We start from the raw sequence: 23,307 nt of genomic DNA on the forward strand, positions 1-23,307 counted from the left end.
TCATTAATTCATTAATTTGACATAACAGTAACATTGTTACTCAGAACATGCGACAAAAATTAGTCTTGTATTTTCTTTTGTTTATTATCGCGGAATCTCTCGTTAAAAAAAAAAGTAGCTCCGATCATTTTCTTGAGAAGCCACTTGCGGGCTTTGCTCAGAGGCTCCACCTTTTCAAGCGGTTCAGTGACCTCACCAGTGGGCAGGATTGTAAGGGTGGGATTTCCAGGCTTTCAGAGAGCTCTGTGTATTCCTGCCTCTCTATCCCAGGATCTATGCGGCTCCAGCGATAGCAAAGACGGACTGCTTGTACCTTTTATAGCCACGGAAACGCCTTTATACTGCACCTTGGATCTTTTTTTCTACATGCGACTCCAATCGGAATAAATAATAGAGGAATGTGGAAATTACAGAATGCCCAACAGCGCTGGAAAGAGATTTAAACCCACCAAATACATCCCAGTGTCCACTGCTGCCACACTCCTTGTGGGATCGACCACTTTATTTTTCGTTTTCACGTAAGTTTGCATCGCTTCTTTCTTTCTTAGTCGTTGCATGCCGGGATTTTCGTACTCTGTCTGTCTGCAGATTAAACAGACTAGAGTGGATTTGCAGCTCGAAGTTTGCATGGGTGGATTCAGTCACTTGGAGGAATAAGTGGTTTTATAGTAGCACATATATTCTGACGGGGAGTCTTGCAGCGGTTCTGAAACGGGTGTGCAAAAAGCAGCCTATGTGCAGCCTCACTCAGACCATTCAGCCAGTATACCTGCGAGGCAAACTTCCATTAAACCGTGCAAGTTGACCAGCGCTATGATCCTGCAGGAGACCTCAGTTTAGGCCCTGGATACTCACTTTCCATTGAAGCATTTAACACAATTGAGATGGTTGCATTGGCTCAGCAGGCGGTTTGATTTACGCACACTGGGCTGGGATAGTTACAGTGACACAACCTTTCGAAAAGCCTTATAATCCCTTTAGCCTTGGGGTTCCCAAAGTTGCAGCCGTCCTCAGCTAGGTGTCATTGCCTCTTTCACAATATCTCACCTTGTGTGTAAATTATATTTTTCCTTTGGAGGGAAAAGGGGATTATGGACAACCTCTGACCAAAGCCAACAGGTCTGACTCTTTCTACAGCAGGTTGTCTTTCAGTGTAAGTGAGTTTCTGTGTTCTGACAAGCAGGTGACAGTGGTTTAATCAGGATAATACATTGTCACACAGTCTATCAGCCAGCATCACAATCAGGCAAAGGACTCCCAACGTAGGACACCTATAGTCCCCAGGCCACTCTATCTGATGAATGAGGGAGTGATTGGTATGACTTTAATGCAGTGCTACAGGAAGGGAGATAACAGCAGAGAGAGATGTCTCTGGTGTGAATCATCAGACCCTCAGGTGGATGGATTATCAATGAAATCAAAACCAAGCTCAACCTCACATCCGTAAGGAACTTGTGCTAGAGGAGGGGTTTCGGGGACCCTCTGACCTGGACTGAAGACTGTCGGGGTAGATCATCTAACCTTTATCTTATGCAGGCTCATTTTGTCTGCCAAAGTTTAAAACTGCTTAATAAGATACATCAACCACGCTGTGTGTTTTTACAGTCTGTTTGGCTTATGTTAACATGCTGAATGTATCACTGTCTTCACCGTCTTTGTGTAAGCAGCTTCTATCATTTTAAAAACACATTTTCACTTAAAGCCTCTGTGAGGAACTTTTATTTTCTGTCAATTTTGGCATCCCCTGTTGACAAAGCAGTACCTCTTAAAGGGGCTATATCTTTTAAATGGATGTTCTCATATTGTGCATGGGTTTCACATTTTTGGGGGTTTGTTGTTCACAGTGAAAAAGTGAAAACTGTTTAATTCCGTGTTTTTCCAGAATTACATTTTTAAAAAGGTCGCCTCTGAAATGGGCTAGCTCAGAAAAGCTGCAGGTGTCTACGTAGCTTGTAGTCAAGTCGTTGTCAAGATTTCAACTTACCATTCCGATACCTCCTGGTGATTCTGCTTTGTACACAAAATAACCGATCCTAGAGCAGCCATGTTTTCTACAACTTTGGGGTGTGGCCACTCCTCCACGTGGGATCGCACACATGGTCACTCCAAATCCTGTCAGCCCGGCAAAAGAGCTTGTTCGTTTAGGAGGAAGGAGAGGCTCTGAAAAATAATTAGATTAAAATATGTGTAACATTTTTAAAATGAAACAAACTTTACCAACGAGATTCAGAAACACATTATAATAATAGAAAATTGATTGCATAGCTAAAATATGTCCCCTTAAAATCTTTGTTGATCCTGTCCTGTACATGCGTAAGTAGTATTCTCTAGCGAAAGTGGCGTCAGGCCTGGGTCGAGCTAATCTCCGCCCCCTTTCCAATGCGATGCTATGCTACGTCTGTAACTTCTCCTTGTCATCTCAGCTACAACTTCCGCCCGTCTCCGTCCGAGCAACGCTAGACCATTGTTCTAAATTTGTCGCCGATGAGTTTGATAAATAGACTGACTGAGTAATAGATACAATGGGAAAACAGACAATCAGAATCTATAAGCGAGTCTTCCCGGGTCTGAAAAACCTGTGTCAACATGCTAAATTTGGTGGAAAAGGGGTACAAGAGTGTGTGACAGCACAGAAGGGATCCCAACAGGACCTTTTTGTTAAAGGGGAGAAAATGGCCTTTCTTTAACTCTTCTCAAACCAACCAAACTTCATTGACAAAAACAGTCATTTTACCTCACAGAACAGGCGTTGCTGGTTTACAACTGCCTTGGTCGGTTAGTTTGTTTGTGTTTTTGTGTGTCTATGGTGTTTTAAATGGTTTGTTTGGATCACAATAACACAGACAAACTTACTGGTGGAAGCAGCTTTATACCAGCAATGTCCTACGAGATAAATTACTGTTTTTGTCAGTTAAGTTGGTGGCTTTGAAGAAAGCAATGTAATTGTGGGTTTTTTTTATGTGGCACAGGCCCCCTTTAATTTCTCTCAAATTAACAGCTGCTGTGTTTTTAAAGTTGTGTGTTTTATTGCTTGTTGACACAGACCTGTATTAGATTCAAAGGGGCAGTACAGTATGTGTTCTTGTCTTGTGTGAGCAGGATTTGCCCCCCTCTGACAAATGCAGGAAGACACAGAAAATGCTTTAGCTGCCCCCTGAGTGGTCTTGCACTCTCAGCCTCAGGTCAACGACTGAGACTGAAGGAAACATATGGTGTTTGTGGGCTGTGTTGGTAGGTAGGACTGTAGCTTTAAAAATCCCAGCTCTCCTTGGTGCTCTCTCTGGGGCTTTGCATAAACAAATGGCCTGATTTACAAGTCCTGATGTAGTATGGATGTGTTGTGGTTTAATAAGAATTCGTCCTTCCTTCCTGCCATTTTATTCGCATATATGAAAAGCCAGAGGCTTTTTAAAATTAATATTAGTTTTCTTTTGCTGGGGTTCACTTCAAACTACACATTAAGGTTCAGCGCCCAGCAGATGGTTCACGGGAGGAGGATTAAGACTTTACTCTGTTGCTCCTTCATTTCCCTGTAAAAGGTCCAGAGGATTGAGTGGCATATAATGGAACCCCCCAGGGAGCCGTGCACGACCAAACTAGGCCACGTCGCCTCATAGTCAAACACACATAGAGTCCATTATGTTGTACCCAGTCTAGCCTTGTCTTTGGCACAGCTACACATTTACATCACTAGACACAAATCTGTGGTATGGCTTTATCTTAAACTTCTAATATGCAACAAGTGAAAAAATAGGAACATTTATCGCCATGTTTGCTCGGCAGACAAACTTGCTAAAGGTCTATACTCGTCCCTCACGTAAACTCATGTACAGCAGATTGCCAGGTTACACAAGTCTTTTTTTATTCCTTGGTGTGTTAAAGGTCTCACTGATGCCAGCAGGCCACTTGGTGTCATATGGGCAATGGAGGATGAGTTCCGGGTCCGGCGCCGCCTCACACACACACACACACTGACCACGACGTGTTACTGTGTTTGGCTTACTGATGCCTGACAGTTTGCGTTTCCCACAGAGATTGAATTAGACCACATTAGTAAGGAATTATTTATATCTCCACAGCATGACTGCGACTCATCATAAAAAATACTGATGATAAATTAAGCTTTTAGTCATGGTTAAACCATCATAATATTATCCCAGCCTTATCTGGGTCTATAATGAGATTCGGTAATACAGTAGCTTAGACTTCTCTCTATGTCTAAATTTGTCCCCGCTCTACGGCCGAACAGAAGAAGCCTTATTTTACAGTTTAGTCATTCCTCAGAATGGCTTCATCACTGCCCTTGACCATATGCCAAATGAATAACCTGTTAAGGAAACTGATCTGCCAGACTGGCCATTATCATTTGTTGGAGGCACAATAGTTCATACTTTAGAGTACGTATGGATAAATGTGTGGAAAATATCAATTGATCATCCGGACAAGGCCTGTGTTCAGCAGTTTGTGCTGTGTGGAGGTGAATTATGAGAGAGGCAGCCTGTGTATCACCAGACTGAGAGCAGAGCTGCCCATGAAAACAGGCCTGACAGGAATCTAATCTTCAGCTTCCACATCTGTTTCCTCCTTTTCACCGTACATCCATTCAATCAGACTTCATTCAGATCCTACTGAATGAAAATGAAGACATTGTTTTGTTTGTGCTGCACTCAGAGGCCCTTTTTAGAGATTTTTAAAGGCATTTCCGAGAGAGAGAGTATTGAGTCGTTGAAATATGGGCTCCTATATTTAATCTTTCTAGGTTGTGTGTTTAGGTGTCTAGGCACCTGTAAATGGATCAAAATAGACCTATTTTGCAGGCATAAATATATAGAATCTATGTTTAAATGTGAAATATTTGGGAACTAGTGGCGCAATATGGTTACATAGGCTACGTATTTAGTACAGGAACTTTGACTTTAATCATAACAAGTCTGGTAATATTGTAGATTTTTTTCATTTCTCTGTTAATCTAAGAATAATAATACAAAAACACATCTAGGATCAAGCTACACATTTTCCAGCTCTGATAGCTGCATAGCTAGGTCTTTATATTCACAAAATGTATAGGCTTTTCATTCAAGCTGTACAGTTTTGTTCTACGTATGCCAAATACACCTTATTTTAATTAGGTAATATTACTAAAATGAGGGATACACACGGACTCTTCCCTCACTGGCTCACAAGTATGGCTAACGTCAGCTAGCATTAATGTTAGCCAAGCAATTTATTGGAATATAATATCTTGTATTAAAAGCGAGAGAGGGAATAGTTATATACACACCATATGCTGCTGGTAGCGCACGTCATTCACTTAATGTCATTATGTCAATGTAACAAGAAGCCCTTAATCTTCAGGTGACATTTAACAAGTTAGGAGTTGAACTGATTAGCTAGCTAACAGAGTGGAAAACCTGCGTTAGCCAAAATTAGCTTGCCGTCTCCCCAAGGAAAATCAAATAACAACGTTGAAGTTTTGTATAAAGGCCTTTTTAAGAAAGATTCTGATTCAAATGCTTGATTTATCTTTGCTTTACCATAGCTATATGTTTTTTTTCTAAATAAGTAGCTTCTTTTTACATAAAACATATGGCACAAGTCCAGGAGGTGTTGTAATCTCACACTTGGTTTCCCCACTGAAATAGCATCCTACTCTGTCACATGTCCTCTTTTCACTCTTATTAATCCTTAGTTAAGTCTTATTAATTGAAAGTCTAAAAGCATAATTGAATGTTGTCATTGAGCTAATCCTTGTCCTGTGTGTAAATAAATATGCTGAGCAGCTGTCTTTTGGTCAAGTGGTTCGGTAAACAGTCTTGTAACCATTAACGCCTCACTGCTCTGTATTAGTGTCCATTAGAGCCTGTGTGCTGTCCACCGGTGTGGTGTCAGTGGCTTGGAGGTGCTGTTGTTAGACAAATGAATTGTTGCTTAACTCACTCTGTTGGGAGATAGACTGTGTTGACTGGCTGATTTAAATATTGCTCATGTGACATTGCTGATTTGTGTTGTAAATTCAAAGTTTGAGACGTCAGAGCGTTTCTCAAAAGGAGGAAATTGCCAATTGACATGTTATTAATGTGCCCTAGATTCTCTTTCAGTGTCTCTGCTTATGAAGAAACATCTATCAATCTAGAAACCAGAGTCTCAGCCTCCCTGATGTGATACTCAAGTATATAATGAGAATAAACAGGATTTTCTGACATGCTCGCACATTTTTAAAAAGGAAGCTTTGCAAAAATATTCAATGTTCCCCTTGAGAGTAGCAAAGTCCCACTCTTAAAGCAAGCACACGAGTATTCTTCAATATGTCCTGCTCATTTTGCTGTCAGAAACATTCACTGAAATATTATAAATCAGTCCCTCGGCTCAGGTGGCTAAGGTGCTATCCTGTCCTCACGGCACACTGAGGATATAACTTTGATTATCTTGACCAAAAGTAGACGAACAAGCTCAACAGGGCCGAGATATTCCCCTGGCTTATTCATAAAATCCATGCACCGCAGCGTCCTGGTTTGTCGAGATAACTGCTGTATTTTGTTCACCGGGGATAAAACCAGCAGCAGGTTGTGCAGCGTGGCGAGCTTTGTCAGATTAGATAACGTTGTAATTTCCTCTGTAGGTCCTCGTCCATCAGCACCTTGGAGAGAGAGCGCCTGGAAATAGACAAATGCAGTGCAGGCTTGTGTCACATCTGCTCTCAGAGGGTGCTTAAGGTGACAGGCAATAATGAATATAGAGGGGTCTTATTTCATTTTGAGTTGATGCAGAAGTTGAGGCCACAGTTGTAAGTTTTTTTGTCTCATTGCTTTTGACAGCACATTTTGGTTTATGGTTAATTTTCACTGGTTTATGGTTCGCCACAAGGCACGGCTCCAACCTGTGGGATCGTTACAGATTCTTGACCGATCTCCAGCTCCTGCAGCTTCGCAGCCTTAAAGGATAATCTCTGTTTATTTCAGCCTGGCTTGTTTCCCATTAATGTGGCTACTTTGGCCTATGGCAGTGCATGAACTCTCCACCTCTGTTGTAGAAATTCGGGGAAATAAGGAGTTGTATATTGCGAGAGCAGCACACAGTGTATCTGTATTGCTGCAAAAGCCTCCTCCAGCTTTCCAAATAAACATCATTTTACATTAATCTATTTAAATGCTTGTCTTTGAGTCTGAAAGTAAATGCAGAAAGCAGCTGCCTTGGACAACCATTAATGCTAACTGCATAATGTATCTACATGATGTGGCAGACAAATATACCTCTTTATTTTTCTAAAACATCTTTTGAAGTCACTGTGACTGGCCTAATTCACTGTGAATTATTTATACTTACAAATAGTCTCTCTCTGTGTTGTTTCCCAGCTCCCAAAGTCCTGATTTTAAAGAAGCGGGACTCCTTTGAATCCTGTTTCTTTGATATCATCATGTAGCTCAAAACTATTTTAATCTTTCAGCATTTTGTTTTCATTTATAATGCAGCACATAACTTCTCAGAAACAGAAGTGCAGTTGTTATGGATATACTGGTACCAATGAGTTCTCCTGAATGGTGTTCAGAGGCATCAGGGGTCCGTGGGATGCACATTGTGTTAAGAGCTATTTCACAAATGTTAGCATGCTAACAGGCTTAACATGTTACCATTAATTAACATTACAGCTGACCATGTATGTTTAGATTGAACAAGCTGGTACCTCTGAACCACACAGCAGACTCTTATTTCACTGGTTGATGATAAATTAAAACAAACAGATAATATTACATGATAAAAAACAGCTTATGGGAACCTGTAGATACAGAGTGCAGGAGAATGTTTGGGTTGCTCGGCAACAGAAGTCCAGTTTCAGTTAAGTTGTGGGACTAGTTGAGTTGGGAAACAAAAAATAATCTGTTGTTGATTGTTACTGTTTACTGCTATTTGCAGCTTGTATAACTGTTGTATAAAAGCAATAACACACTCAAGGTCGTGCTGTTGTACTGAATATCAGCACGGCTGTGATTCGGCCGAAGATACCATACATTTTTTTTTAGACCAAAGAAGACCAAAGTTTTTTTTTTAATTATTATGTAATTAATTTCACAAATACTAACATTTGTAACAAATTATCTCAATTTAACTTTTCTGTCATTGTTGTACTTCTTGGCGACGATGCCAATGCACATTGAGATCATCCCAGATGTATTCTGTTGATTTCTTTTGACATGTTTAATATCAAAAGTCTGATTTCAATCAGTGGAACCAGCAGGAGAACTCATGGTGTCACTAAAGTAGGAGCTCAACATGTCTGAATCTGGACTTCATCAATCATACAGTTTATTTTTAACTGCTGACTGTTTGACAGTGATGTGCTCAAATGTTAGTGTCTGACATTGATCTAATAATGATCTAACAGAGTCTTGTTCTTAAGGGACTTCTGAATGAGGCTCTCTTAAGCTTGTAATAAACCATCACCAAACAGATACACACGCACAAACCAGTCCTGCATGCCGTGGCCGGTAACAGCCATATATCTGCCAACAAAGGTATGTCCAGCTGTTGTGTCTCCTCAGAGTTAAGCTGTGGAGTTGTGGTTTTCATGGGGGATCAGGAGTCCAACAAAGGCCCTTTGAAGACTCCCAGGGGGGCAGATGAAAAACAAGGTAGTTAATTTTAATTTGTCTATTATTGCTATCTGATTTCTAGGATTACATCTGTACGAAGACAAACTTCTACTGAAGAGAAATATAATCCTGCCCCACCACCTCCTCTTCCTCCATCGAGGTTTAAGTAGGCCTGAGCAGCAGGCCGCAGGCAGAGCTTACATACAGTCAGAGCAGTCTGTCTCTGTTGGTATTGATGAGTGAAAGACATCCAGAGAATAAAAGGCCAGGTCTCCTAATCTCATTCCTTCCCAGTCCTTCTGTCACAGCCTGACAACTAGGTTAAGATAATGCTGACAGATCCTCTTTCCTGACTCTCTACGTGCATCCACGAGCAAGTGACTGCCTACTCTACCTGCTACACAAACACAGGCAGGTGCCAACTTTAAATCACACCACGCTTCATGACAAACAGCTATAACTGAGTGCTGAAACCCATTTGCATAAGACACATGTCTTTAATGGTTGGAGAAAATTGTTAAGCGATTAACATGATTTAGCATACATGATTAAAAGCATAAATATCCTAATCTGGAACAGCAGGCGATCAAGAATCCAAGTCATGTTCTTAATATGATTTTTAAGCACATCAAGCTTTGATAGAAATCAGTGCTTCCTAAAATGAGCGCGTCCTCTTTCTGCCAGGCTCTGAATTAGTTATTTTGCTTTAAATGCCTTGAAGAACAGGGAGAAAATGTCTTAAACTTGTGTCGTCTCTACTCTGGATCAATGGAGTTCATTTTGTTTCCCTTTTGCAGCCTGTGACTGTGTTCCTTTCTCTGTCTATTTAAAGTCCTTTTGGTCTCTCTGTAGCGCTGACCTTCTGGAGCGCCGTTACTTGCCAGAAAAAGTAAATTGTGCCTTGTGATGCCATAGTTGAGCTAAATGGATCCATGTGGATTCGGTGCACAGCAGTGTGTGGGCGAAAAGTGCGGGAAAGTGCAGCGAGGTGCTCTCAGTGTTTGCTGTACTCCACCACCCTCCCACAAGCCCAATAAGCTGAGGCCGCCTGGAAAGTCTCTCCTTTGGGGAACATGTGGGATTAATTTAGACCTCCAGCCTCTCCCTCCATGGGTGTCTCCACCCTGTTTCCCCCTCATGTTGTTTTGCCACAGGGAGACCATGACTGGTAATAACTAGAAACAGAGCTTGTCTTAACACCCTCAGCTGGAGGGACTTTCTAAGAGATCTGTAGCAAAGACAGGCTTGCAGTGTTTACAAGAGTGAAGCAGTGTCCGTCTCTGGGACACAGAGGAAGACACACAGGAAGATAAAGTCTGAGATTAAAAGGGCAGCTCTTCCGCATCTTTGCCACTTTTTGAAGTAAGAGGTTAGAAGTCTGTGAAGAGGAGTGGACACAGCAAAAGAAGTCACTACCCATCATGTGTGTTCATAGTTCATGTTCATAATGGCTTTTAAACAGCTGTGATTTATATTGATATAACAACTTTCTTTGAAACGATAATGTGAAAACAATGAGAAAGACGTCACACATAAAAATAAAATTTCCCCAATTTCTGTATCTTCTCCAGAGACCTCAACTTCTTTTGCAGCTGCTTTCTAAAGACTCTTTCTCACTGGTCAGAACACCCACTAATGCTCAGCTTTTTTGCTTCGTGGGAAAGGTTACAATCGCATTCAGACCCGGGTCACATGACTCTGCAGTGGACCTGGGTAATTATCACCTCGGCTCCAATCGGCATTGATGGGAACACAAAACCCGTGTCGACACTCTAATCTCCGCCCCCTCTCCAGCACGATGCCATGCTCCATCAGTAACTTCTTCGACTCCTCGTCATCTCAGCTACAAATTCCTGCCGTCTCCATCTAAGCAGCGCTCCAACATCGATCCAAATCTGTTGGCGCAGAGTTTGATAAACTGAATGAATAATAGATACAATAAAGATCTAACCACCATAACGTCTTCACTGTTTACCAACTCTGTTTAGGGGCATTTGTGATGTCAGACAGTGACGCAGCAGAAAAGAGGGGAGCAATGGGAAAAGAGATCGCTTAATTTGGTGGGAAAGGGGTACAACAGAACGGTTTTCTTTGCTCTCAATGTAAAGACACACATGCTAAACAGACATAGTAAACGTAAAAACAAGGACAGGGTAGACAAGGTAACATGTACACATGTATAACTCACATGTACAGCTGATTAGGCATAACACGTCGCAAATTTAATTAATTTTGGTTACACTGGCTGCAGGGGCTGAATTATTGAAATATTGTAGGGGGCGCTACTGAGCCACATGTTGGAGACCCATAAAATATTAACTTTTTCGCCACTTCTGATGTGCCTGCACAGTTTGATTCGTTTCGAGGCATGGGAACCCCCTCAAAAATGCGATTAAAGCCGTGGAAAATTATAAGAATAATTCCATTGGATGCTAGTAGCTAACAGACACGGTTAGCTACTGGCTAGCAATCATACGAAGCACTTAGCAGCTAAAGAGGCAGATATTGATGATATTCATAGTCATTGGTTTCATAGTTTGCATCTTGTTTTAGTTCACTCTAAATTAACTGTTGCGTTCAGACACAGCAGAGAAAAAAGTGTGCATGCCTGCTCAGCACCAAAGGACGGAAAACGTTAGCGGCTAGCTGTTGAACAGTGGAGCATTTATCAACTGAAGAGCTCGACAACTGCTTGCTAGCAAGTTTACTGTAATGTCATTTTTATATGTTTTATATGATACATTCCCTGCAAATATAACACGATAACATTACTATATATTCTAAAACATACAACCTTAAAGCTAATATTGTTTATAATACAGTGTGTCTGAGGTGCTTGTGTGAAGTGACATTATGCAGTCACATTTGTCTTTGAAGTCGTGGATCCAGGGGCCTTCAGACAGACTTACCTCTGTTAGACTTTTGCTCTATCCCTTTGTAGTTCACTTTAGAGGCGACCTTATACTTTCATGTCTGTCACATGCTGTTATTCACACCTCACTCCACAGTAAATGAAAGGACTTTATTATAACATCGTTTGTCAGAACTTCACTTGCCAAATGTTGTGCAGGCTGCTCATACATACAGTATATGTAGTATAAATGTCCTTGTTCATAAACCAATATATAAATACTGTAAATGCAAGCAGTAGCAACCGCCCCGATAACAACACAATTATTTTGCTCTGACATTCAAGGAATTGTATTTTTATAGCTTTATCTTCTCAGAAGTTGTTTTATTTTGAAAGGGCAAACATAATGTGTTTAACACATTGAGTGGTTCATGGTGTTCTGCATTGGCTGCTGTTTGCCTCACCTTTTCAGCTTTCACCATCTCTCCATCTTCCGCTCTAGTATATGAAATTATAAGCAAACTCGTCTGGCACCATTAAACACATGAAAAGGTAAAAACGTTGTAATTTTCTGTATCATACTGGACAAATACTGGTATGTTTGCCAATATGCCAAGCTACATGCTACAGAGACAGAAAATTAAATGCTGGTGAAGCTTCACCATGAACCAGCTTATAATTGGGAAACTGTACTCCAACCAGTATCTGTGTTATTCTTTTGTCAAGGGTATTTTAAAAGGGTGGCATCATGATTGGCAGTCAGGATATTTTAAAATGAGGCTGTATTCACAGTGGACAAATGTATTCAGCCTGCGGGCCTTCACCATTATCTGTGGTCCATTTCCAACTAATATGCAGTTTCTGGTCATATGGAGAGAGATATGGAGAGGACCGTCTTTCAGTTTCTATACTTAAAATAGCTTTAATGTTAGTTCAGAGGATTGTTTCTTTTACCTGTTGTTGCTTTGTCAAATCAGTATAAAACACTTGTATTACATAATTTGACAAAAATGTGTAGCAAATTATAACTCATGGTCTTGGGGAAGGAAGTTGTTGACCACATCTGTGACAGAGACAGTATGCTGAAGCTTCCTCAGCACAGCCAGCTCCAGGCTGTGGATTTCCTCTGATTCACTGTTTTCTTTGGCTCCGCAGTGTGCAGAAATCCTGCAGAGAAGCCTGCAATTTATGTGAGCCTTATCAATATCAAGCTGATGAAGTCATAGTTGCTTTATCTTCGACTGAAAAAACAAGGACAGGAAGTTTGACTTTGGGTTTAAAAGCAGAGAATTCTTCACTTCCCACTCATAGTGTTTGGAGACATGACTGTCATTGATACACGTAATAAAACTACAGTTAGTCATGTAATTGAAATGATAACAAAGTTGTCCCTGGCTCTGTTAGTGTGAGGTACGGCACTTTTTTCATTTAATATGTGGGTCAGTCATGGGCTGTGTTCGAAGTGCCATACTATACTAGCAGTACGTACTGTGGCGGCCAAAATGTAGTATGTAGTATGCAAACAAGCAAAATGTGCAGTACCTCACCTACTGTATCCCACAATGCAAAGCGCTAGAACATCACAACGGCAGTTGAAATGGCAGACAGCAGCTGAAGAGCAGAAAGGGGCGCTGTAGCTAAAGAAGCAACTTTTGGCGCGCTACTGTTGACTTCCGCTTTCCAGGAAACTGGCGCCTGGGGTAGCATACTGCAAAATAAATGTACCACATACTACGCCGAACGCAGTATGCAGTATATAGTATATAGTATAAAGTATAGTACAGTTAGTATAGTTTAGTTACGAACACAGCCATGCACTTTCATTGGGAGGTCTGTTTTGTTAGGCAGTGTGCAGCGTGGTTCTGGAGCTCCTGATAAGCTTTGGCTTCATCCTGCCAAAGTGAAAGTGAAGTTAACCTACTCTAAGTGAAAGCTAAGTCGACAGACATCGTTCTGTTAATGAAAAAAGTCTGTAACTTTTTTCCAATATTACTTGTTACACTTTCACTTTAGTCATCTACTGCAGTACAAGAACCATACTGATATTTTATTTTGATGTCTTCTTTGTCATGTAGCCATGCTAACGTTTGCCTTGGACATGTAGCTTTAACCTTAGTCTTTTAGCACAGTATGTAACCTTAAAGTTCATATTTAAAACCCTTTAAAGAATTTTAAAAAGTCAGTTAGAAACACTAAAAAGTCAGCAGCAGACAGTGTTTTCAGTCAAGTCATGGAGCTAGTGTTAGCTTAATTAGCGTGCTAGCTTCAGCTGGTGTTTTAGCTATCAAAATCAGCAATTGCTAGCTAAAAATGCGAAGCTTGCTTTGTTTAAGTGATTAAATCAGCTACTATAATGATTCTTAACTGCAATTGTGCAGAGACTGAAGAGCCTAGGGCTTAGTACAAGGTTTTAAAGGGTAGTGTACCATGTGGTTGTGCATTGTGCTAATGTGTGTAATTCCTCTATGACTCCCAGTGAACAAGCTTCATCCTGATTATCTCTTCCAGGGCGAGGATGTTCTCTGTTTGTTTTCCCTCTTGTCTCGTGGGAACTCACTGAAATGATCCGTCCTGAGACATCTCATGCAAATTGTGCTCTGGCTGAAGTTCAAATATCAGCAGACCTGAGGCCAAATGACTGGTGAACTAAAACAGAGCTCTGGGGTGTTTGCACTGCAGTGTTTTCACTGCCACGCTGCAGTGCCACTCTACTCCAAACTTGGACCTTAGTTTGCGCCTTAATCCGATCAGCACATGCCAGCGATCTAATTCAGGGACCTGATCGGAAGTGACATGAACAGTGGAGTTTGTGTGTGTCTCAGCTCCCCGCCCCCATCGCGACTCGCCACCATGTTTCTTCTCAGCAGTGTGAATAATTGCTCAAGTCCTGATTAAACTTCTGTGAAACTATTAGCAACCCAGCCAAATCCGGCTGATCCCTCAAAGTGTTTTAATAGTATTCCCTGTTGGCATCAGGCCCAAACTGCCAAACTGCTGAGAAATGCCAATAGTCACCACTGACACAATTCTGGGATATTTTTTGGAAAAGTCACTTAAAAAATTGCTCCAAATACAAGAAATCTTTAGTTTCTAGTTGATGCCATGTTGGTTTGACGAATCCATGAGGTGAGGAACAAGTCTGTTTACTCAGGGTGCCATCTTTTCCAGCTGTGTGTTATCTGAGTCTAAGTTTACCCGACCGCCCCAAGTGGACCACGCTGAATCTTAAGACTGATATTTACTCAGCTCAGTATCGTCAGACGTCTCCTCCTCTCCCTCTCTGACAGATACTCCACTTTAGTTCCACTCTACCCTCTGAAGTTCAATAATGCAGCAGTTATAATGTACCTCTTTCCCATGAGCACCCTGGCTTTTAGCATCGCTGAATATTGGGCAGGCTAACCTGTGAATATCAATTAGTTTGTGTTATCGATCTTTATACACAGCCATACCCAGCTCTGTTCTCCGTGCCCTCCTTAATTCACTTTACATTCTGCTCCTGCACGCCCTCCTCCGCCAAATGTTTTGTGGAGATGTCAGCTGGTGTCAGTTCACATTTTTCTCCCCGCTGCGCTCACCTCTGTGAAAGTTTTAATCTGGATACGCTTTAAATGGCGAGCAGAAACACCTGTAATGACTACAATCTTGTCTGTTAGCATGATGCCGTGATTGAGTCTCTGCCTTCGGTGTGTGACAGGGGAATATTTCAGAGGAGATGTTTGCATATGTTTCATCTTCTCTCTGTGGCAGGTTAAAACTCCCCTGATAGCAGCCTGTGGGTTTAGCCTGCCTTGCGCAATATATCTCGCTCCGTCTTAATGAAATCATTCAGGGTTGCGGCGCTTATCTGAGACGAGCCCTGGCGTTCCCAGCTCCTAAGCATATTTCTGCCTCTCTAATGTGCTGGGTGCTGCAAATTGAGAAGCTCCCTCTGAGAATGTGTGCAGAATAACATTAGTGAGTCTTCAGAACAAAGTTTTCCTTCCTGATTTTGAATTTCTAGGTGTCAGATAACATTATTGACACATCCAGAAAGCTTTGCTGCAAACTCTTTTTTATCTAAGTTTAGTTTATTCAGCAGCATTGCAGTAATACTGGTATGTCTATCAGGAGAGACTTTATAATGAGTGAACAATTATTTATTTACAAGTTTGAGAAGTCTATGGCGATTACCCCCCATCGTGATGTCTTTATGTACTCGAAGGGGTAGTAAGGCCGAGAGCAGGATAGGATACCTCTGATGGAGTCTAGACACTGGTAATGGTGAAGAAAGGATGCAGGATGAGCTGAGGAGCTGGACCTGGACACTTTGAGATGGATTGTAGGTGACTGGGGTCGAGGAGGGTCGCAATGATCGAGCTAAAACGACAAACTGACAGCGGAGAGAGGAGAACAGCTTTGACAGCAGCAGGATGATTGGTTGACAGACGTCGAGGCTAACTCTGGTTGGTTTAGTACTTAAAATAGTAGACGGCCATAATCAGCTGATCATAAGACGGGAAGAGAGAGAGAACGTGACATGAATGAAAGAGGACTTCCCAGACATCCAGACAGTGTTGCAGGTGTGACGTCCTCGGTTGGCTTCGGTTGTAACTCTTGATTTTCCTGGCTGACGGGCAATTTCCTTTTTAGAATGTTTGCCTTCATCTAGTACAGTATCTGTAGTCATCGATCTTTTCTTTGTTTGTTCAGACATAGTAGATTACTGTTTACTCGCAACAACAGAGAGCGGAGAAGCAGCCGCTTAGCTCCGCCTACCCTCTCTGGCAGACCAACCACTGCTGGGTGATGGAAAACGCTGCGTGTGATTTCTTAAAATGTCTTCCTGCTTGAACGTACGCTGAGCTACATATAACACATTTCGACCTATTATTCTGCAGAATAACGACAGCGTTTGGCTCCAACTGGCCTTGGGGGTTTTGGGGGATTTTATTGTAGCCTGAGTGCAGGAGCTGGAGCGATGACCAGCCAGGGAGCCAGGATTTCCATCAGCAACGTTGTGACTGATGTGATTGAAAGCCCCAAATGAATACTTTCCTGAAACTGTAGGAGCAGGAGGAGGAGAAGGAGCAGGAATCACAGAGAATCCGCTGAGCAGTCAGAAACTACACCTGGCTCTGGGAAGCACAAGCAACATAAACAATTGTTCAGGGCGGTGCAAAAGTAGCAACAGTACAGCTGTCTCACCCCCTGAGCTATAAGTAAACACCCAAAGGAGCCTGTACCCAAGTGTAGCTCAAATGTCAAGTTTCAGCTTGAGCCCTAGAAAAATGTCAGCTCAGCTCGGGCCGTGATGGAGTTGTTGTGTCTGGAGTTGGTCGCAAAAGTTCCGTCCCTTAGCATGGAGGTGGGGGGCGACAGCAGCTGTCCGTGTAGCATGCTTTCATGTGGTTGAGGTGACGGGGCAGCTGGAACAGGACTGCAATGCTAACTATATGCAGATCTGAGGCTGAAGAGAAGAAAACCGAGAAAACAACAACGTGTCTCCGTGCCTGCAGTCTCCTGCTACTACTGTAGATTCCCACAAACTGATATTTTTAGACCGGCACTGATATAAATCAGAGCATCTGTCTCACTACTTCAGGAGCCTGTCATGATGTTAGTCATGTTGACTGAAGCGATTTGTCTGTCGCAGCGTCTCTGCAGTCTGTGAAATCTTAGTTCTGCATTATTTGTTTTTGTAACATTTAGGAGGCCTTTCACACGGGAGGGAAATACGGTCCATTTAGTGTGCTGTAAGATATCTGTGCAACTATGAACACGTACATGATGAATTATTTGATAAACAGCCGAATGTTCTGTTAAAGCTCTGTGAAATATGTAGCAAGCGGATAAAGGCTTCTTGTCCAGTATGACAATTGTGCAATAATTGTATCTGCATGTGAACATACCAGCCCTCACCCCCGTCACGTTGAACTATGGTAGGATTTAGTAAAATTATATTAATTACGTGTAAATGAAACAATTTTCATGCCAGAAATTTTCAAGCGTTCAGTGCTCTTACATAATTGGATTCTTGGCTTGTGGAAAAGCTTATGAAATGTTTCTTCCCCGACACAACACACATGCTCCGTTAACTCTCATCCGACCAGCAGTAGTTTTGTTTTTTTGTTTATTTTTTAAAAATAATTTTTTGGGGCTTTTGCCTTTATTGGATAGGAAAGTGGATACAGTGTGAAACGAGGGAAGTGAGAGTGGGGATGACATGCAGCAAGGGGCAGAGGGTCGGAGTTGAACCTGGGGCCGTCGAGGGCTGTGCCTCTATACATGGGGAGTGCGCTAGAAAAACATATTCGTACTATTTTAGGAAGGTTACAGGTACATCATGGGAAAATAAAATTGTGTAAAAAAAAACAAGTGTAAAAATCTGTGTATGCTGCACGTGTGACTATAGTCACTCCTGTGACTATCTCCTTCTAGGGCGTTTTCACATTAGGTACGGTTGCTTCGTACGGTACCCGAGTACGGTTGCCTCCCCTCTCCTCTCCCCGGCCGGTCAGCTTTCACATTAGTAATTTCGTTCCATACCCGAGTAAATGGACTGTACTTATATAGCGCTTTTCTAGTCTTTGCGACCACTCAAAGCTGCTTTTACACTGATGGCAGCTAAGGCTGAAGGCTGCTACGTAAAGTGCCCAACTGTCAGTCAGTTATCACATTCATACCCGTTTGCTATGCCAGCGGGGCCATGTGGGGTTCAGTGTCTTGCCAAAGGACACTTCGACATGTCGCCTGAGGGAGCTGGGGATCAAACCTCCGACCTTCCGATTGAAAGACGACCGTCTCTACCACAGCCGCCCCAGAGTACACTTGCGGTAGGACTCCGAAGCAGAAGGTGGCGGTAATGCACCTCAAAAACTAAAAAAGAAGAAGAGTATCATCAACTACGTAACATTGTTTATGCTGTCGTTCCAGTGTGGAAAAGCATGCGAATCGCACGATCCCAAGCCCATACAATGGAGCCGACCTTCGCACTATGCCTGCTATTATTCATATTTTGGAGAAAATCTCAAGAACGACCCTCTCACCCACATTCCTACAGTATCAGCCCTGGCCGTGCAGTTCAGAGGATGAGATCTGCGGTGCTGCGCGCACTGCTGTGGTTTGGTTAGCTTTCACACCTGATGCTACCGTACACATGAACCGTACTTGAGACCACCTTTTCAAGTGGACCCAGAAACGGATCTACAAAATGTGCTCGAGTAGGTACACAGTGTTCACACTAATCAAACGAACTGGACTTTGGGGTCAAGTGTACTCAGATCCGGGCCCGGGTCCCTAATGTGAAAGCCCCCCCTTAGTCTGACAGAGAGCCTTGCACCCCGGATAGAGTGTGACACTAAAATAGGAACAATGGCAAATAAAAACCTGAATAAATACTTCCATCTCCAAAAAAAGACAGCAAAGATAAACCGTAATCTTTGAGAACTCCAAATACATTACAGCCTTTAAAAAAGCAATTAATAAAAGAGAGAGAGGAAAAAATAAGTAGTCGTTTGTAACAAAAAATAATTGACAAAGTCATTGAAAAGTGGAATGATGATATAAGACTGAGAATCTGGGAGCTGGGAGGAAGTATAAAAAATACATTAACATAATATTAAGTAATGCTCATGCCCTGGTAGAATAGGAGGTAAATTAGAGGACAAGAATAGCATCTTATTTTCACGTATTTTACTGTCGCAAAAACAGCACATACGAGTCAGCTCAGAAAGCTTCACAGAGACGACTAGTGGAGCACTGACAACCTATGAAGTGTAAGAAACCATATTCTGTATCACATCAGTCACATCAAATCTGCCTCTCAGTAACAAGACATCGTCTAACTCTAAGCCAAGTACTGAAAACAGCACTGTATGTATGCAGACGTCAGTTGGTCAGCCTGCAGCCGAGCATGTGCATCAGGCGAGCTGAAGGTCAAGCAGCAGCAGAGAAGCACACGGGTGCTGCTAACAGACTCTTCAGGTCACACTCCGGGTCACATCCTCCATCAGCCTCCTCACGCTGCATGAACTCACACCTTGTAAACACATTTACAAAAACATGCTGTTTAAAAGACTTACTCTTACACAGCTTGTAAACTTTGAATTGCTCCTTTATAACTACTGTGATTAGCTAAGACATTAGAGCACGCCTGCAGGAGCAGAGCTATATACTGAGACCTTCTGCACTTCTATGCATTTCATTAGTATAATCTCTATATGAACACTTCTTTATGGCTCACAGGGTCAGTGTGATGTAGCCTGCAGGTTAGAGGAGCAGTCAGACATGTGATACTGTCTGCGTCTGAGTTGTGTTCAGTGTTTGCAGACACGTGGCTCCATCCCAAGAGCTGTGTCGACGAGGAGGGAGGAGGCTGCTGCTGCTGCCAGGACATTTTTCAAGTCCTGTCGAGGTGATGCCTCGTGGTGCACTTAATGAAGTACAGGCGGGGGTATTGATCCTCCCTCTCATGGGTAATGCATGAAGCAGGAGCTAATTATTTTCTGAAATCAGCTGAGACTCTATGGAGAAAGTTAATGAAGGCATGAGCGGCAAATCTTGAGTCTGTTTTACTCTGGGTTCATGTAAGCAGCGCACACACTTAATATTCTCTGTGGAGATTCTGTGAGGTTATTGGTGAATAAGCAGAGACTAGGCGACAAAAATAATCGAATACAACATATTAAAGCTGCACAAATCATTATTAATCTTAGGCCATTCATCCAAGTTGGGTTGAATGGCTACCTGTAACGTGAAAGGTGTTGTTTTATTGAAGAACACAGAGAAATGCACGGCTGTTAGAAGAAGCCGGCCAGAGCTCCAACACAGAAGCTAAGCCAAGCAGCGCTGCAGACGGGGTCAGGAGTACCACGTCCTTTAGCCACTTTAAAGAGTCCCACATATAAACAAACATTTCAGTTTAAGTGTACTCTGTATTTTAGTTTTTAGTCATCGTTTCACATTGACGTCAGACAGCCCTTTCCCTCGGCACTGTGTGTTACTCTGCACAACGGTCCTGTATACCTTCTGTTTGGGTCAGCAGTTTGTAGAAGAGACAACAAGTTAAAGAAAATACAATATTATGGAAGGGACGAAGTGCCGTTCACAGTGGGGACTAGAGGATATTGTTTTCCTATGCATGCAGTGAAGTGTATTATGCCGTATGTCAGTGCTTCAACAACGAGTGTCCTGGTTACCTTACAGATTACACCAAGTTCTGTTGAGGGATAGCTCCACATCATTTTCCTGAAGAGGATTATGCAAAACGAATGCAGAATAATCCAGTCAGACTCTTGCTCGCTCTACGGTGCATTTTATCACCTTTCAACTCATTGTTTTGCTTATTACACAACTTTATAAGCAGCTGCTTGAAGCAGAAACTTGTCTGCCAAATCAATTGCACACTAACTGTCTAGCACCGAAGATCAGACAGAAAGAGACAGAGTGGTGAACACAGTGAGAAGTTTAGCAGAGTTGGTGGAGACAATTGGGTGCACGGTGGTGCAGTGGCTAGCGCTGTCGCCTCACACCTAGAACAAAGAAGGCCTTTCTATGTTCTCCTTGTGCATGCGCGAGTTCCCTCCTGGTACTCCAGCTTCCTCCCACAGTCCAAAGACATGCTCGTTAGGTTCATAGGTGGCGCTAAATTGCCCATAGGTGTGAGTGTGAAAGGTTGTCTGTCTCTATGTGTCAGCCCTGTGATTGACTGGTGATCATTACAGGGTGTACAGCTCCAAATATAATGCTAACAGTGCGCTGGATCTGCACATGCAATAAGGTAACTTTTTCCATAGTGTTTGCCATAATGTCATGGTTTAAAGATAATACTATTTTTTAGAACAAAATAACACATTGAAGATACTGAAAAACAGCATTTAGCCTTTGCATGTTTTTATCTCTGTGATTGGCAGGACAAACATATTAGTCTCCACAGTGTAATGTTGCAGTGTTTGAGCATATGCTGTCACTGACATTGAATTTGTTGGTAGATTAATAAGAGGATGAGAATAGTTGCATGCAAAAAGGTGTGATTGGCACTCGTCTGTCACATTCCCTATCGCCCCGAGGAACTACTTCACCCCTCCGTGTCAGAAAACGCCTCACACACAAGGCTTCCTGCCATAAGCTCGTCAATCTGTAACCAGTCTTTAGCCACTTTCCGGCACTCGTCATGTGTCAAACACTGTTACAGAGATTGACGTGTCCTAAGCTGCATCACGTCCCTCCAAGGGAGGAACAAAAGGGAAGTTTTAGTGCAACAAATAAAGAGGCAGTAATATCAATCTATAAGCAAAGCGGTGTAGAGGTCTGACTGCACAGAAAAATCATTATTTCTTCTCACACGCTCTCGGAGCTACAGGGCTGCTGTTGTCCTTATCTGCCCTGCATACAGACCCTTAATGCATGATAAGTGTGTTTACTGCTCCGTCGTTAGTGGTGTGTGTTTCTGCTTTACATTCAGTGTGTGTGTGAGAGCCCGGAGAGTCGGCGACAAGGGCTGCCATTCAACCACTTCACTGTGCTCATTTACAATCTGCTCTCCACATTGCCTGGCTAAGTGGTGACTGAGTGAGGCCTATTTTTAACTCCCCTCTGTAACTGGAGCACAGCGCTGCCTCATTGAAATGGGTAACAGGGCTAAAAGGCAGGCAGGTGTCAATCAGCGACGATGGACACACATTAGTGAGAATTTATATTAATTTCTCATCTCTTTTTTCCTCCTCTCATTTTTTCCACTCAGACAAGTGGAACCAAAATGATTTTTAATTTGAGACGACAGCATGACAGCTCTGGGATCTGCACTTACACTACAAATGTTGCTGTTGGGAGCATTTAGGAGTTTAACTCTGCTGTAAGATTCATGAATCTCAGCAGCTTTTCGGGCTCCCTGAGCTGGCTGCCTGCCAATCCTTATCCTCCATCCATATCCAGAGGACATTTTTATCACCTTTCCACGTATACAAACCCAAGTGCCGAACATGTCCTGGCCACTTGAGTGAGCAAACAGCTCTGATAAAAGTTTTATCTTCCCCCACTTGAACATTTAATACATCATCAGGTAAAGGGAAGTGCAAACATGAATACATTTTGGGACTCTTAAGTAACTTTTTGGCACAATCCCAGGCTGTTACATTTTATATTTTCGGAGTAAAGGTCCGAGCTCTTGGTGATCATCAGTCGACTTGTAATGCCTGGCCGTGGCTTTGACCTGTGTCCACTGGGTATGAGTGGAACAGATGGGCCGGGGGCTTAAGTGGGGAAGTGATTCTGCTGATGACACCTGTGCATCAGGCGTGCACTTCGTGCTCCTGCAGCTACGTGCACGGATACACACTCTGATCCTGTTATGTTGGCGGAGATCGGATCAGTCTCAGCCAGATGGGCACAATTAGCTGATGTGACTGAATCAAAATGCACCGATGAATCAAAGTGTTTGGCTCCAAACAGCCGTGACAGAATGAAGGCGATAAGAGTCGTCACTACATATTTATCCTGTTTTTCTCCCATTGTCACCAAGAGGAGAGTAATGGCAGAATATTAAAACAGTTATTTGATTCTATTTTATATATCAGTGCTAGCTTAGCAAAACAATCAGTCCCTCCAGGATTTTGCAGGCTTTTCTGCGATTGTTGCGGCCTAAAATGCCTTATTTCGTGGCATTGACTGACTGGAAACACTGACTCATATTTGTAAAAGAGCATCTGATTGGTCAATAGACTCAACACAAGGCATCAGGAAGTGGCTAAGTTAATGGCTAACAGTTTTCAGCATGGATAAATAATCACAAGAAGACACTGAGTATTGGATTTGTTATCATGGTTCACTGTTTCTCACAAAGACTCTGTAGGTCAAGGCGGGATTAGGTATCTCATGAAAGCGAGAAGA

At 42.5% G+C, this 23,307-nt stretch overlaps 1 protein-coding gene across 1 annotated transcript in view; it reads left to right on the forward strand.

Moving 5' to 3' along the window:
* The first annotated feature begins 347 nt into the window (after nucleotides 1–347).
* The window catches only part of zdhhc8b (zinc finger DHHC-type palmitoyltransferase 8b), an 81,145-nt gene continuing 58,185 nt past the window's right edge, over nucleotides 348–23,307 (forward strand). Inside the window, exon 1 of the mRNA XM_069683821.1 lies at nucleotides 348–518. Coding sequence (XP_069539922.1) covers nucleotides 415–518 — 104 coding nt within the window. The 5' untranslated portion in view covers nucleotides 348–414. The remainder of the gene's footprint in view (nucleotides 519–23,307) is intronic.

Source organism: Semicossyphus pulcher, unplaced genomic scaffold (genome assembly GCF_022749685.1).
Source record: "Semicossyphus pulcher isolate SPU_LCO1_2020_fin unplaced genomic scaffold, fSemPul1.0.p SCAF_6, whole genome shotgun sequence".
Lineage (NCBI taxonomy): Eukaryota > Metazoa > Chordata > Actinopteri > Labriformes > Labridae > Semicossyphus > Semicossyphus pulcher.